The sequence below is a fragment of the Platalea leucorodia genome, assembly GCF_965183815.1.
Source record: "Platalea leucorodia genome assembly, chromosome: 5".
NCBI classification, from domain to species: Eukaryota; Metazoa; Chordata; class Aves; order Pelecaniformes; family Threskiornithidae; genus Platalea; species Platalea leucorodia.
Window position 1 is genome coordinate 40,299,419 of NC_138827.1, and position 14,501 is coordinate 40,313,919.

A 14,501-nucleotide genomic window follows, 5' to 3' on the forward strand; every position below is an offset into this window, starting at 1 on the left:
TCTGGCTCACAAGGTCACTTCTGCCAACTCTGCTCTGGGAACAGTAACATCCAAAGCAACAAATACAAATTGTCAGAATTCACCTCTTAACACCTTATTTGGTTCAGCAAGAGGATGAACAATGTTATTACAGGCTAATACATTTTAAACCATGCAGTTAGTTCCTTGTGAACCAAGTCTGAGTTGAGCTACAAAGTACAAAAAAGGTCATATTTTAATAATAAGTTACAGACTTATTCTTCAGATATTACAAGCACACTGCAGCAGATCCTGGAAGTGGTTAACATTAAAATTCCACTTCAGATTATTTGTCAACATCCTTAAATGTTGTGATTTCTGTAACAGGCTTTATTATCTACTAGACAGTTTGTTTTCCCCTTTTTTTGTGCTACATGGAATAAGAGTAACAATGTTCTATGCTTTACATGAATTCCTCTGCCTTTTCCCGAGGATTCTTGAAGGTCATTTAATCAATTCACAAGCAGATTGTTTACGCATTTGATAATCACTATGTTCTCACGGTCCCTGAAAGTTAGCTGCCCTGACAGCATTTTACTCTCCCTTCTCCCATAAAGGTTTTTTTATTTAGGACACAAAATACTATCAAACAGAAAACCAGCACCATCTTCCACAAAAATTTTAAAGAAATCAGTCCAGCTTCCCTCAAAACAACAACAACAAAAAACAAACAAACAAACAAAAAAAAAAACACCCAAACATTCCTTCCAGAGACTGTTGCAAAGAAAAGTAAACACTTTTTCAGATCCTTGTTTAGAGCAGTTTGCCCACCTACAAGCATTCATACTGTGAGGTGTCATTAGACAGGTAAATATATCCAGTTTAAGGTGTATCAAAGACAGCACCTTTCATTGAGAAACATCAAAATTGGAATAAAGAACAAACAGCAAAATTACACCTAGTATTATGAATTATCATAATTTCAATCTGTGATCTCCACTGCAATGGCTAATGAACTTCAGATTTCCCTAGCAAAACAGGACAAACTGACTTTCAAAAATACTGCCTCAGAAAAAGGACATTAATGTTTTACACTATAAGAAAACAAAGAAATAAAAATCAAATGCTAAAAATACTGCAGTGCCTTAATCGTACTAAAAATATGGACAGTACTAAAAAAGCACACATTATCAAGCCTGGAAGGACTGAAGAGAAATCATTCATCTTTGACCCTCAGGCACTATATTCAGTAGACAGCTTCTGGCTTTTAGCATAGCATGCGATTAATACCAATCTCCATGGTGCTAAACCAAGGTTTTGAAGTCACTAGAGATTACAAGTTCCTTATTTTGAGGAAACTACTTAACTTGACACACCTTTATAATTGTCCCACTGGGCTGAATATCTTATCCTTCAAAAATAAGGACCTGATAGGTTTCCAGTTAGGTAGCATTCCTGATCCTTTTGAAAGTATTGGTGCTACTATAAAGAGGATGCAGACATTCCTGACCAGGCCATCCAGCTTCACCAGTATTTTTACCTCTGCTTCAGTTTAAAAAAAAAAAAAAAAAAAAAGACAAAAAAAACCCCAACAACACACACACACACACACACCCCCCCCCAAACTTATCAAGCTCTAAGAAACCAGACAGCAAAATCTGATCCTCAAAGAGAAATCTACGATTAAAGGTAAGAGCTTTATCTTGCTCTTCTATTTTCTAAGATATCTGGAAAAAAGGGTATATTAACATTTCAGAATAAGCTACAATTTAGATCAGTTGAAGACAGGATGAACTTGAGGAAAAAAAGTTTTTGCTTATGAAGAGGATGCAGAATTACCCACATGAAGCACACAATACCACACTTTGAAGATTACTTCAAAGTTTGTGATAAAGCAAGCAATAATTCCAAAATATATTCTGAAGTACAGTCAAGAAGATTATATATTAAAGTATAAAGTATAATTACTCCTGCACTTTTAAACCACATGCAAATTTTACCCTTACAGCTATTCATAATGAAACACAATTATTTCCCACAGTCCCAAGGGCAGACCTTACAGTATGAAGCATACATTACATTCCTTAAAAAAAAAAAAAAAGTAGCAGATGGCACAAAACTAGTAGCTAACTATCTTCAGACTAAGGAAACAGGAATGTTTCCCCCATCTCTGACGTGAAACACGTAAAAGCTACTATTTACCGTTTAAAAGTGAAGCACTTAGTAAAATATCTTCTAATTAGGAACTCAGACCGTGCCCTAAATGTTCTTTTGTGTGGTCCTTTTAAACCTGAGTAAATGAATCTCGTTTGAGGAAAGACCACACAGTGGCATCATATGCTTAAAGCAACAATGGAATTTTTTATATGCAGTAACAGCACGGACCATAGTGTCGCCAATCTCATATATAAATACCTATTCTTAAATAGATTCTCAACTTTGCATATCTATGCAATGAGCAATACTATTTTTGAATGGATAAGTTCTCTAACAGAGTTTGTAAGAGGTAGGTCCTGCATGTTTTGTCCCAAAAAGTGGCTTACATGCTTTCTATACAACTCCTATGAGGTACAGGTATCCTTATATTTTGAAAGGACTGGACAGTATATAGCAGTTACCCCATACCTCCTATTCGCCAAAAGAACATATTCATGTAGAAGTCACCTGGAGTCAAAATTCACCAGCATTTACTTGCGGACACATTAAAACCATGCTTTGGGACAAGAGTTAACTTCAAGTTACAGGATTTACCTTAAGTATACCTCACACTTCAAATTCTTAAATATATTCAATACTGTGGTGAAGGCTGTTAAGCCCTCAGCAAGTCTCCATGGGAGGCAAACAACTTCTCAGTTCCTAAAACATTTTCTACCGTGGAAAGTTACTTCTCTTGAGCGCCGCTACCTCTGAAGATGACAGATAGCTCCAGCCTTTAGATTGTACTTCACTGTATGTTCTACCTCTTCAAAGAGGGGTGCAAATTGAATGCAACAATTAGGTTCTCACGATCCCAACCAATAGCTGAAAAGTTACTATTGGAACTCAAAACACAAAGAGAAAACTCACCAGCTTTCAAGCCATTATGTCTTAACAGTTTGTACTTAGGACGTACATTAAAACTGAAAGAGGAGTGAAACCTGGGGTACATGAAGAATACAGAACGCCATCGATAAAACTGAAAACTCAAATGAACAGTCTTAAGAGTAGCACAGATTGCAGGTAATGATCTGAGTCTTCTAGGTATTAATTCAACATATATTCTCAAGTTCGGCCTTCCAGGCAGGGATTTCTGAGGAACTGTTTTCATTTTCTTCTTATCAGAAAGGAAAGAAGATTGACTTATTTTGAGTCTCCTCAATATATTTTGGTTATCTCTGACCTCATAAAGTACGAATGCTACAAATGAAGACGACCTTTCAGTTCAAACACAAAGACATGATGACAATATAACTATCCTTCCTTAATATCAGCCATATGACATAATCTCACTCATCTGGAAATTTAAGTGAAGATTGGACCAAGAGACTGATGCACTAACTGTTTGTAAAGTTCAAGCACTACAGCTTCAGCCTGTCATCAAGTAGAATTACATAAAAAAATTTCTTGTGAAATAGCACTGGATTCATTGACCCAGGTTCAACAAATGCCCAGGCCTCTTCTTTAATGAAGACATTGGTAAAGTATCTTGATCCTATGCCTCAGGTTGGATTGCTAATAACAGATCGTTACACCCAGTGAGTACAATGCCTAGATTCAAAAGGGAATTTAAAAAAAGACAGCAAGAACTGAAGTGTATGGAACACATGGTATTTCCTTCAACACAAGAGGCAACTGCAGCTCCCTCATGTCCAAACAGCTGACAAACTTTTCAACTCGACAGTTATATTCAGAGGGTTTTTTGTTTGGGGTGGGTGGTTTTGGGGTTTGGGGTTTTTTTGGGGGTGGGGGGGTGGGGTGGAGGTGTTTTGGTTTTTTATGTGACATAGCATTAAGAAACAAGTTTCCTACTTGGTGCCAGCAAGGAGCTTCCAAGTTTTTTAGATTTCAGTTTATACAACATACATTGTTGGGTGAGAGTCTGAAAATAATCAAAGTCACAATGCTGGGTTTACCTTTGTTGAAAAGCAATACCCAAAATTTATTCAGCATTATGACAATGAGACTACTGTAAGAAATAAATTATGTTAGCATAAGTAATGCAAAGAGAAATAGCCTTGAAATATACAGAAAATTTCAGTTATATAACACTCTCCCCTTAAGCGAGATCTCAACTTATTCTTCATGTTATATATCGACTTGCATTGGTATCGTACAAAACAGTACAAGTCTATAATCCAAAGGCACTTATGAACTAGTTTAGACACGAACACATGTTATAATCCAAAATAGCTTAGATTTTTCATCCAAGATAGTATCACTACATCAGGAGAATGTTAAGTGAACCACAGGTGAATAACTGCTACGCTCTTCCAAGGCAGCTCAGATAACACAAGCAGGGAATACAACCATCAGTCAGCACGAAATTCAAGGCGTGCACCAGTAGCTATCAGCCTACCTACTGATGCAGACCGCAGCAGCGGAATGGCCAGCCCTAGCAAACAGGGAGCCGCGTGGTCAACAGTGAAGTTACTGTGCGTAGAAAGGAGTTTTTAGACAAATACGCCAAAGTGGCAATACTACGACTAACATTAGATGTAGAAGCTAACTGAAGGAATAGTGGTTAGAGGCCGAAAGACCTACAGCAGACTCTAGGAACAGTAACCAGGCAAATACAAGAGCTCACTGATGCAACCCTGTTGCACCACTTACATTCGCCCCTTCTGAACTGCTTGAAGATGCATGCAGCATATACACATCAAAATTTTTTCTGTAGCTAGTAGCAGAATTTATTTTTAGTTCTTATTTCATAAACTTTAGAGCAAAGTTTTACTATTTAACAAATTCTACATCAAGTCAATAGATTAACGCTGTCCAAAAAGGAAGACATTCATTTCCTAACCCTGCAATTGATTCCACCTTGGAACAATTCATGTAACTAACTTCAGGATGGTGGTAAGCTGCAAGCATGATGAACCAGAATTTTATGTGTAAGAAGTCTGTTCAATCATCTTAGTAAGTTTTTGTTAATTTTTGGGCAGACAACTGTAAACATCTCCAAAGATAAAGAAGATGGAGAAATGCAATCCAAATCATGCAGCTTCCAGGAGGTTGTCTCCAGCCAGCAGTAAGCAAGCCCAATATTACAGAACTCACTATATTATGAGATTTTGGGGACAGAGGTCAAAAAGAACACTCCCAACTGTGGAAAAGAAACATCTCTCCTTTATAAATTAACAATCCTTTAAATGGACAACACTGTTTCACAAATTAATTCCACAATGCAGTATAAAACAAGAAGACAACTCCTGTCTTCCATGTTAGTGTTTTGGATCTTCCGAGTTCAAAATTTTAAACTGAATGTTAATTAACAACTGCTGTGTGGCAACTGGAACACTTCAGTACTTTGATAGTCCTTTCCTACAGGATGCCCATTTCAGTGCCAGTAGGCACCAGACACCCCACCTCACAAATAACTCCACTCATCCTGTGTGGTCAGCAAAAACACTGTTGACATGAAGTGATCACTAGTCACGATTTATTGCTCTGTTAAGATTTGTTCACACCTTTTGGCAGAGCTATTTCAGCTGTGTGCAGACTCACTTGAAACACAGAGGTGACTGCAAATGCTCAGCACTCAGGACATCTTATACAAAACCGCTCTGGATGTCATTTCAGCTATTAACATGATAACATTCCTGTAGAAGTTGAATAAAAGCTTTCCTGCTGATGACCAAAAATGGACTAATACCATTTCCCTAAAGGATAAGCAACACACAATAATGCACACTCCTCATTAGCAAGAAAATTTGCAGTTTCCACCTGCTGGCAGAAGATGGTAAATACTTATCCTGTAGAAGAAGAAAGTGCAGTTACATTCTACCTTACAACTCAAACTACTAGCATATAAGACTTTTAAAAGCCAAACCAAAACAGCCTAGGAAACTGAAACATCACCAAAATATTAACAGAATTCTTTGATATTACAAAAAAAAATTCAGGTGGTTAAAAACTAATCAGTTGATGGTCTCCCTAACTTTTAGCATCAGCCTAGACAGCCTGCTAAAAATCTATTTTCCCTTGTTATGATTATGAAACAGATTGCACAGTGTTCTGATGAGGAAATACAGTACCCAAACTAACAACCACTACTTCCCGTAATCATCATGCTGGGGGAGGGGAGAGGGGAGGAAGGGAGGATAAAGGGGGAAGGTAAAGGGCAAGGGGGAATAACCACAGTAAAGACTAGTTAAAAATACATTAATAGAGTTGTGAGAGTTTCAGAAAAATCTAAGAATTAAGAATAAAGAAGAACTGACACACCTTCTGAAAGAATGGCTTCCTTCAAATAGAGTAGCACATCTGCAAATTTTCTGACATCATTCACCAGTTGCATGATGTATTCTGGATCCACAACAGGATTATCATAGCAGTCAGAGTTGGAGCTAATGCTGCTCAGAGAGCTGCTCTTGGTGCTGCGCCCCATTCCCCAATTTCCCGAATTAGAGATGGCGAAGAAGTTGGAGGTAGACAGTCGGGCTAATCCCAAACCACGCTTGTTACTTCCACCGTTCTGCCGCAACATCCCAGCAGCCGCTGTGCTTATAGAGCTCTCGCAGTTAACGCTCAGTGTCGCTTAATGTCCATTTGACAAGCCAAAGATGAAATCCTTAAAAATTGGGGGAGGGGAGGGAAGGAGGAGGAAGAAAAGGAAAAATGTTGATTAGTATAGAAATACATATGAAGTAATATTTTTGTACTGACAAGACCCAAAACTTCTTTCAAGATCATACTCCTTTACATTACAATGCTTAACTTAAGTACTATAAATGTTTTTGACTGTTTGAAGTTATTTTAATTTGTACAGCAGATATACAGCATTGCATAAAAATCAACGGTATGCAGAAATTATTTCAAAAGCTAATTACGATGCACACTTATTTCGTGAGAAAACTTTCTTCCCTGAGTATTTATTCTGGAAACCTTAAGAATCAAGTTCTTTACATCTACCCTGAGACCTGCTCTGTACCATGAAATGTTACTACAACTGAATACAGCTGCAAAAACACTTGATGTGATATAGACCATGAGCAACATCCCTGCTTGCATCAACCACCAAGCTGTATTCAGCATCCTGTCTCTTAAGATAATAGACAGCCTTGATCTGATAGGATGAATTTGCTTTGTGTAGACTGTGCCGAGCAAGAAACCGTGGCCTATCACAGCTGGTCTCAGAAAGGAAAACATCCTGAAAGAAGTTATGCAGGCTTTTCAGCCTGCTATCTTTTAATATGAAAAGCAATCAAAGGAAAGACAAAAAAAGTGAAGCGATTTAAAAATATTTTAGTATCAAAGTTTATCTGGAAATCTCAGTGCCGTTATCTTGAAAGGTGTTGTTCTGCTTTAGCACACCTTAAAAGTTCCACCATAAAAATGCACAAATTTGGGGGAGATTATATTGGCATAACTAAGCAGCGTCCTGCATTCCTTTCATTTAGGAAAACCAGAATGCTACTGCAAATTTCCCCATGTCAGGTTAAGCGATTCATTTCAAAGCAGCAAACTCCAGGTGGCGGAGTCAGGTATGGTTCCAGCAGCTCACACAATGCCTGCTATTATGCTCTCAACACCAGGAGAAATTCTCAATGTTTACACTATATGGTAAACACTACAGGGAAAAAAAAAAAAAAAAGAACAACAAATTCGAACATGACAGCTAAAAATTTAACATGGGTTGCAGACATATCTGCAGCAAAATCTCAAATTCAACTATTTTTAGATAAAAATAAAAGTTATTATGATCTAAAAATGCAGGTTGAAACGGGTTATCCTGCATATGTTTGTATTTGGTTAGACCAACTGAAGAAGTAGCACCTTCAACATTTTGAACACTCCCACTATGCATTTCAACAGGCGTTATTCTAATGCACTTCAATTATTTTTCCATTATTTCTACTTTACTTCTCTTAACAATTTAAAAATATCAGAGGAAACGTGGTCAAAGGAGTTGTTTTTGTAATTAATCTGGCAGGCCTTCCAGGGAGTGTGTGCTGGGGGAGGGGGAAGAAAACTTCAGAATTTAACACAAATTAACTGCTCTAATTTCTGTTTACTGTTTAAAGTCAGTACCTGTAAGAGTACACGAGACTATACAAATAAGGCAGATAATTAAGCAATTCCAAACACCTCAAGTAGATTGAAGTGAGGTTTACATTAAACATTTAAGCATAATGTTTAAGCAAGTTTCTTGTGTTCCCACATATAATTCTCATGGGTACAAAGCTACTTTGCAATTCTGCCTTGCAATTACAGAAAAAAAACCCACGTAACCTTCTCTCCTTTTAACAAGCGTGATATCTATTTATATCGAGACAGAGATTTTCATATTATTTAAAAGACATGCCTCTTTTAAGTCTGGCCAACTTCAGAGTCAACTTTAAGTAGCATGATGTGTTAGACCTGTTCCCATACCAAGTCCATGCTTTTAAAGCTGTGTTCTTTTAGAGATAGGTTGCTTTTTGGTTTGTTTTTTTTTTTATTCAGACAAGCAACAAATAGTACAAGAATGCCACCACTTTGAAAATTATAAAAGTGATGACAAAGTGTTTCTGAATGGGAAAAACTTGAAACTTTTGCTGCAGAGTAGCAGCAGAACCCGAACTGAACAGTTTAGTACAACAGTCACTTTTTCCTCCTAAACATTAGCCCTTACGCCTGCGTTACAAGGCAGATGGGGAAAAGCTTCCCTCGCAGAACACATGCCTTTCATTACTGAGAAGTGTTTCATATTTCTTCAGGAGACTCTGGCTTTGAAAAGGAAAAGCGTCCACCAGCTTTTCTATAAACGCCTCCAGACTCCTCTGGTTAGGAGCGAGCCATTGCCAGTCCCGACGGAAAAAGGAAAAAAAAAAAAAAAATAAAAGCACCAGATATTTCAGAAATTTGCTCTCCCAGCACAATTTCCCCGGTAGGGAGGAGGAGAAAAAAAAGGAAAAGGGAAAAAAAAAAAAAACCCAAAGAGGAGCCGCTCCCGAAGGGGCCACGTCGCCCGGCGCTGCCAGCCCCCCGGCCGAGGGTAGGGCCGCGCCCCGGGCGGGGGTCGGCGCTCCGCTCCGCCCCGCCGCCAGACCGCACGTCCTCCGCGGCCACGGACCTCCCCGCAGCCGCCCGGCCGCGGCAGGTAGCGGGCAGAGGCCACGGGGAGACCGCCTGAGGTGCGGGGCAGGGCGGAGGTGGGCCCTCGGCCCCCGCCCGGCACCGCTCCGGGTAACCGGGCTCGGAGGGGCGAGACCCGCACCTCACGCCGGGCCCCTTCAGCCGCCCCCCGGCCGCTGGCCGCCGTCCTGCCCCGCGCTCACCCGCGGCTCCTCCCGGCCTCCCGCCGCGGCGCGTCCCACCTCCCCCGGCGGCGGCGGCCCTTACCGGAGCGCGGCGGCCGAGCGCAGGCAGCAGCCGGGCCGCCGCGGGCCCTGCGCACACCCGCTCCGCTGCCCATGGAGCGACCTCCCCACAGCGCGGCCCGCGCCGCCGCCGCGCGCGCCGCCGCTCGCGGCACCGCCCCCTCACGCCCGCGGCCCGCCGTTGGCCCGCAGCGCGCCGCGGGGCGGGGCTCTGCCTCTGCCCCGCCCAGGGGCGGTGCCCGGGCGCGCGCCCCCCCCGTTCCGCGGGCGCGCAGCGGGACGCGGGGAGCTGCGCGGTCGCGGGTGGGAGAGGCAGCGTTCCCGCTGCGTGGGGGGGGCGGGCGAGATGGGGCCGATAAGGCGAACAATGGGCGGCGGACACGGGAAGGAGCTGAGAACCGCCGGCCGTTTGGCGTGGGTGCGCGTGCGGAGGGACAGGAGCTGCGCAGACATAACCGCGGCGCACGAAACGAGCTTCCGAAGTGAGGAACAGGCCCCAGTTCAGACGACGCGGTGTTTAGCAAACAGGATTTCACTTTTAAGTGATCTGCCCAACAAGAAACAAAACCAGTGTGGCAAAGGGGAGAATCTATTTCTCGCACTCGACCTCCCACGCCTCCTGCTCCCGAATGGAGCGTGTCGCTCCTCGCGCAGCTTCCACTGGTGTTAGGAGTGAGCGAGGTGTGCGCCTGCACGCACGCACGCACGCTTCCGTTTCTACTATGCTCAGCTTGCTTTTATTTCTGGATGAGCTCTGTTGGCTACGTTAGGGAAAAGAAAAGCTGTAACAAAATCAAAACGTAACAATGTCAGACTATACCCCCAGGATGGGAGTGGGTTCAGCTACCCAGACAGCCCAAATTTTAGCATAATTTAGCTTCTGAATTTAGCTGCATGTGCACATACACACACATTTTTCTGGTTGAGAAGAAAAAGAAGTTGGAAAAGCAGAAATCTGCAGCATCATACAGAAAGTCAAATAGTTCCCAGCGGCATCAGGACCTTTAGACCTCTGTACGTACTTTCATCGCGTCAGCTCACAGTGACTGATGGCAGCAGTAGTTTTTCCACCTTCTAGAGGCAGGGACTACAAACCCACACTTTATTCCTCACTAATAAAAGGCCTTTTAAATTCAGCAATCTTAGATCCGATGCCCAAGCTCTGGAATGGGACATACTTTCGATAACATATCAAAGCCCTCAGCATCTAATTCTTAGCCCAGTCCCTCAACCCTAGCAGTTTCAGGCTTTACATTTTGAAATTCCCCATCCTTGCTCCAGCCTCCTCCCCCAGCCACGCCAGCACACTACCCATCCGCGATTTTGTGTCAGAGCACCAACCTTCTCCTTGGTCCATTTTTCCTCTCCATGTATGCCATGATTTCTTCTGTTGGAAGAATTTTATTCCATTTCTTTTGGAATTTATAAAGCCTGAAACTATGCAACCGAATTACAACAAGTTGTGACATTGCTTATCTCCAGCGTCAATGTTAAGCACTGTTCAATATCTTTTCTTTACCTTAAAAAAATCCTAAATAAAATGCGATGTAAATTTAGAAATCCAGTAAAAGGTTATAAATTCTTCAAGTCTTCTAAGTATGGAGAAAAGCAAACAAAGAAAACAATGCCCTGAGCTTCAAAAAGATTTTGATCATTCAGGTAATTGATCCAGCAGATGTCAAAATCAGGCCAGAGTAAACAATTGTAAACTAATTTAACGTGAAAGCAAGGAACTATGGTAGGGAATGTGAGTTAAATAATACAATCAACAATCACATCATCAGAAAAAGTATTAAAGGTTTATTGTGGGAAAAGTCATTGAAACCATTAGATAAGTGTCCAGTAGCAATAAAAGAGATAAACAAGAAATTCCACCTATACTTATCAATAGATAGAATACAAAGCAATGGATACTATTTGGTCCGCCAAACCTTTGTTAGAAAGAACAGCATATAGCTACAGCAGACTCCTTCTCTTCCTTACAGACACTCTTTGAAAGCAGAAGTGGCTTTATCTTGCCATAATGACACCATTCCCAGGCACATTTTAGAAAATACAAGGAAGAATAAACTCAGCTGTTTCGAGTACATACCCAGCTCTAGTCCTTTTCGATGTTTCTGAGGTACACATACGTTTCATTATGCTTCAGCCCCTCCACGCATTAATCTTCTCTCTCTCATCTCGGCTCCCACATAGGCTAACCTGCGTCTATGCAAGAATTTGGCAAATTTTTTTTGGTGAATCGTTTATTTGCAAAAAAATCAGTTCCAGAGGTCAAACTGAAAGTGACAAAAAGTGGAAATACTAGGATTATATGTTTTTATGCTTCTGAAATATTTTGTTTCAGGCACTTTTGATTTAAAACATAAAAGTGTTCTACATTGTGGGAGGCCTAGCTTCAAACGTCTTTTGAAAAAAGGATTTGAGCCCACATCTGCAACATTATGTGGATGTTAAGTGAAGTTTTGGGTTTTCCTCAAAGTAAAACAACAAACAATTGTCCTTTTTCATTTTGGTTGTTCAGAACTTTTTTCCTCCCCATTTTCAGTTTGGCTGCCAAACTGAGTAGAGTCTCCTCTGCATTCCCCCTGAACCAAGACTAGCACAAAACAGCTGCAACCATGTCCCAGACCGTACAGTGCTGATTACCTCCTAAATTGCCTTGGAAAATATTACATGAAAGAGAAACGGAAATAACAGATCTACCTTCAAGAAAATACGGCTTGCATAAAAGGCCAGGTCTACATCACAGTTTGCAACTTTTGCTGCAGTAGATAAACTGGAAGGAGGATTAAGGGTCTGACAGCTGCTGTATTTTGGTCATCCTTTGCTGCTCTACAGGGCTAATGCCCCTTTTTAGCCAAGTATGATCTAGAGCATCACTAATGCAGGCTTCAGGGAAGCAACAGAAGTCGAGCAGGTGAAAGGTTGTTTAAAGTCACCTTCTTTCTGCACTTCATCTAACTATCATAGTTTGCTTGGAAGGAACAATCAGTTCGTTCGATGAACAATCAGTTATTAGGCAAACAGTGAAGATCAGGGCAATAAAAATAGTAGAGTGTCTCAACAATATATTCTCCAAGAAGAGACACCAAATCAAATTTGTTTTCATTAAAAATGCTGAACTTTCCTGTGAGCAGGCACTGAAATCTCTAACGCTTCAAGAGCCACTTGCGTGATTCTTTTAATTGTTTTTGTTTTTCCTGATAGAGCATGTGTGCAGAGTGAAATAAAAGCTATAGAACACCTCTTTTTAAAAAAACAAAACCAAAACCAAAACTCCATGGAGTAAACTCCAAGTGCCTGCTTCCCCCTTGTCAGTGTTGAACAGTACTTTACTCACACAAAAGTCCCTTTGAAATCCAAGGAAAAGCCTGCCTGATGAAAGCTGCTCTACACTACAGCTTTCAATCACTGTTAAGAGAAGAAACATTTCTAGGTGGGAGCATTAATGTGACTAGAACTGGGAAAGCGACATTTGTTAAGAAATCAGTTTCAAGATACTGTCTCTATTCTACGTAGCAGCAGAAGTGCCAAATATTCCAGACTAGTTGGAAGACATAAATTACGAGTATATAACTTACTGCGGGCAATAAGAGTTCAATACAGAGCTGGATATTTGTTACTATTGTTAACTGCCATGTCAGCAAGGGAAGGAACAGCTGAGAAGGGAACGCAATTCTAGCCACACACTGAGCATCGCTATAAATAAAATGTAAAAAATGTCTTAGAGAGGTAACTTGGTAGAAGTTTCCACCTTCTGCTTACATTCCAGCGAGCAGAATTCTGCTCTCAAGAAGCATTTCCATAAACCATTTCTTTCCAAGAATCTTATATACAGGCTCCTGCAAAAGGCCAACATCATTTGTATATGAGAAAACAGTTCAAGACTCGGCTCCTGTTAAAGGAAATAATGTGACATTTTTGGTAAAACAAAACCTTGCCTGCAGCTACATTTTAAGTTTTAACAAAGAGTCAATGAAGAACAGCTGGAACTCAAACCTGCAAATTATTTGTACAAAGTCTGAGAAAACTCAGAAAATCGTTCCCCCAGCCCCATTGCATCTACCACTGGTTTATAAAAGATGTTATTTTTTCTCTTGTGAGATCTCCAGTTTGGCTGTAATAAATGCCACCCAGCTACCTGAGAACCCATCAAGATACCCGGTTTCATACGCGCTTCCTAGAACACCCTACATTTCAGCCAGTGCACCACACGCCCTTAGGGGAGCTCCGTGGGTGAAACTGCAGCAGCCACTGTGCGCTGGAATGAACCTGCCGAGCCAAACGATAGAGAAGAGAAACACCCCATCTCCTGCAGCCATGCTGCTCACCCGGGGACCAGCCAGCTCTCTCTTCTCAGGCCCGATCTTAAAGGCAGACCACAAAACACTTCAAAAGATGAGTAAGGGAAATGAAATTCATAGCTTTAGCAGGTGTTAAAAAACGTATTTTTTGTTTAATGGCTCATTACAATTCACCCCCAAATAATCCCTCCATGCTTTTTAACAGGATGAACGAGGCCTTTCTCTTCTCTATAGGAGTAATCACCTCTTAATCACCTCTCCCCCTGCTAATAGTCCTCTTCTCCACTAATCTCTCCTCTGTTTCACAATTATTGACTGTTTTTTCTCTTAGATGATCTAGCTGATATTTAGCCTAATGCAGGGCAGTTATTCTCAGTTATTCTCAAACTTGATGCTCCAAAACTTGTTGGCTTTTTCTTTTCTGTTCTACCAACCGATTTAATTTAAAACTCTCTTCCTGCTCTTTCCTACTTTTGTGTAACATCTTGCCCTGCTCAGGATGAGCTACATACCGTCATAAACTATTCCTCAAAAATGATGCAAGGCTGGAAGCGTGATGTGAGAAATGCAGCTGGACACAGAACAACTCCATTTGCTAATCCTCCAGGGAAAAGGATCGCCGCTGGCACGGGCAGCACCCCATTTCCTAACTTTTAACAAGCAGTTTCTTAAAAAACTTCCACCTTAACTAGCAATTGCCAAGGAGGACAGCGGGTGGTGAGGAATGAGAGGAAAGACT

At 41.2% G+C, this 14,501-nt stretch overlaps 1 protein-coding gene across 4 annotated transcripts in view; it reads right to left on the minus strand.

Moving 5' to 3' along the window:
• The window catches only part of ARHGAP29 (Rho GTPase activating protein 29), a 54,083-nt gene extending 44,524 nt beyond the window's left edge, over positions 1-9,559 (minus strand). For all 4 annotated transcript variants that reach the window (XM_082313770.1, XM_082313771.1, XM_082313772.1 and 1 more), the window contains exons 1-2: positions 9,478-9,559; positions 6,379-6,724 (exon numbers count right to left, since the gene is read on the minus strand). In XM_082313770.1, the coding sequence (XP_082169896.1) occupies positions 6,379-6,640 (262 nt within the window). In that variant the 5' untranslated portion in view covers positions 6,641-6,724; positions 9,478-9,559. The remainder of the gene's footprint in view (positions 1-6,378; positions 6,725-9,477) is intronic.
• Between the last annotated feature and the right edge of the window lie 4,942 nt (positions 9,560-14,501).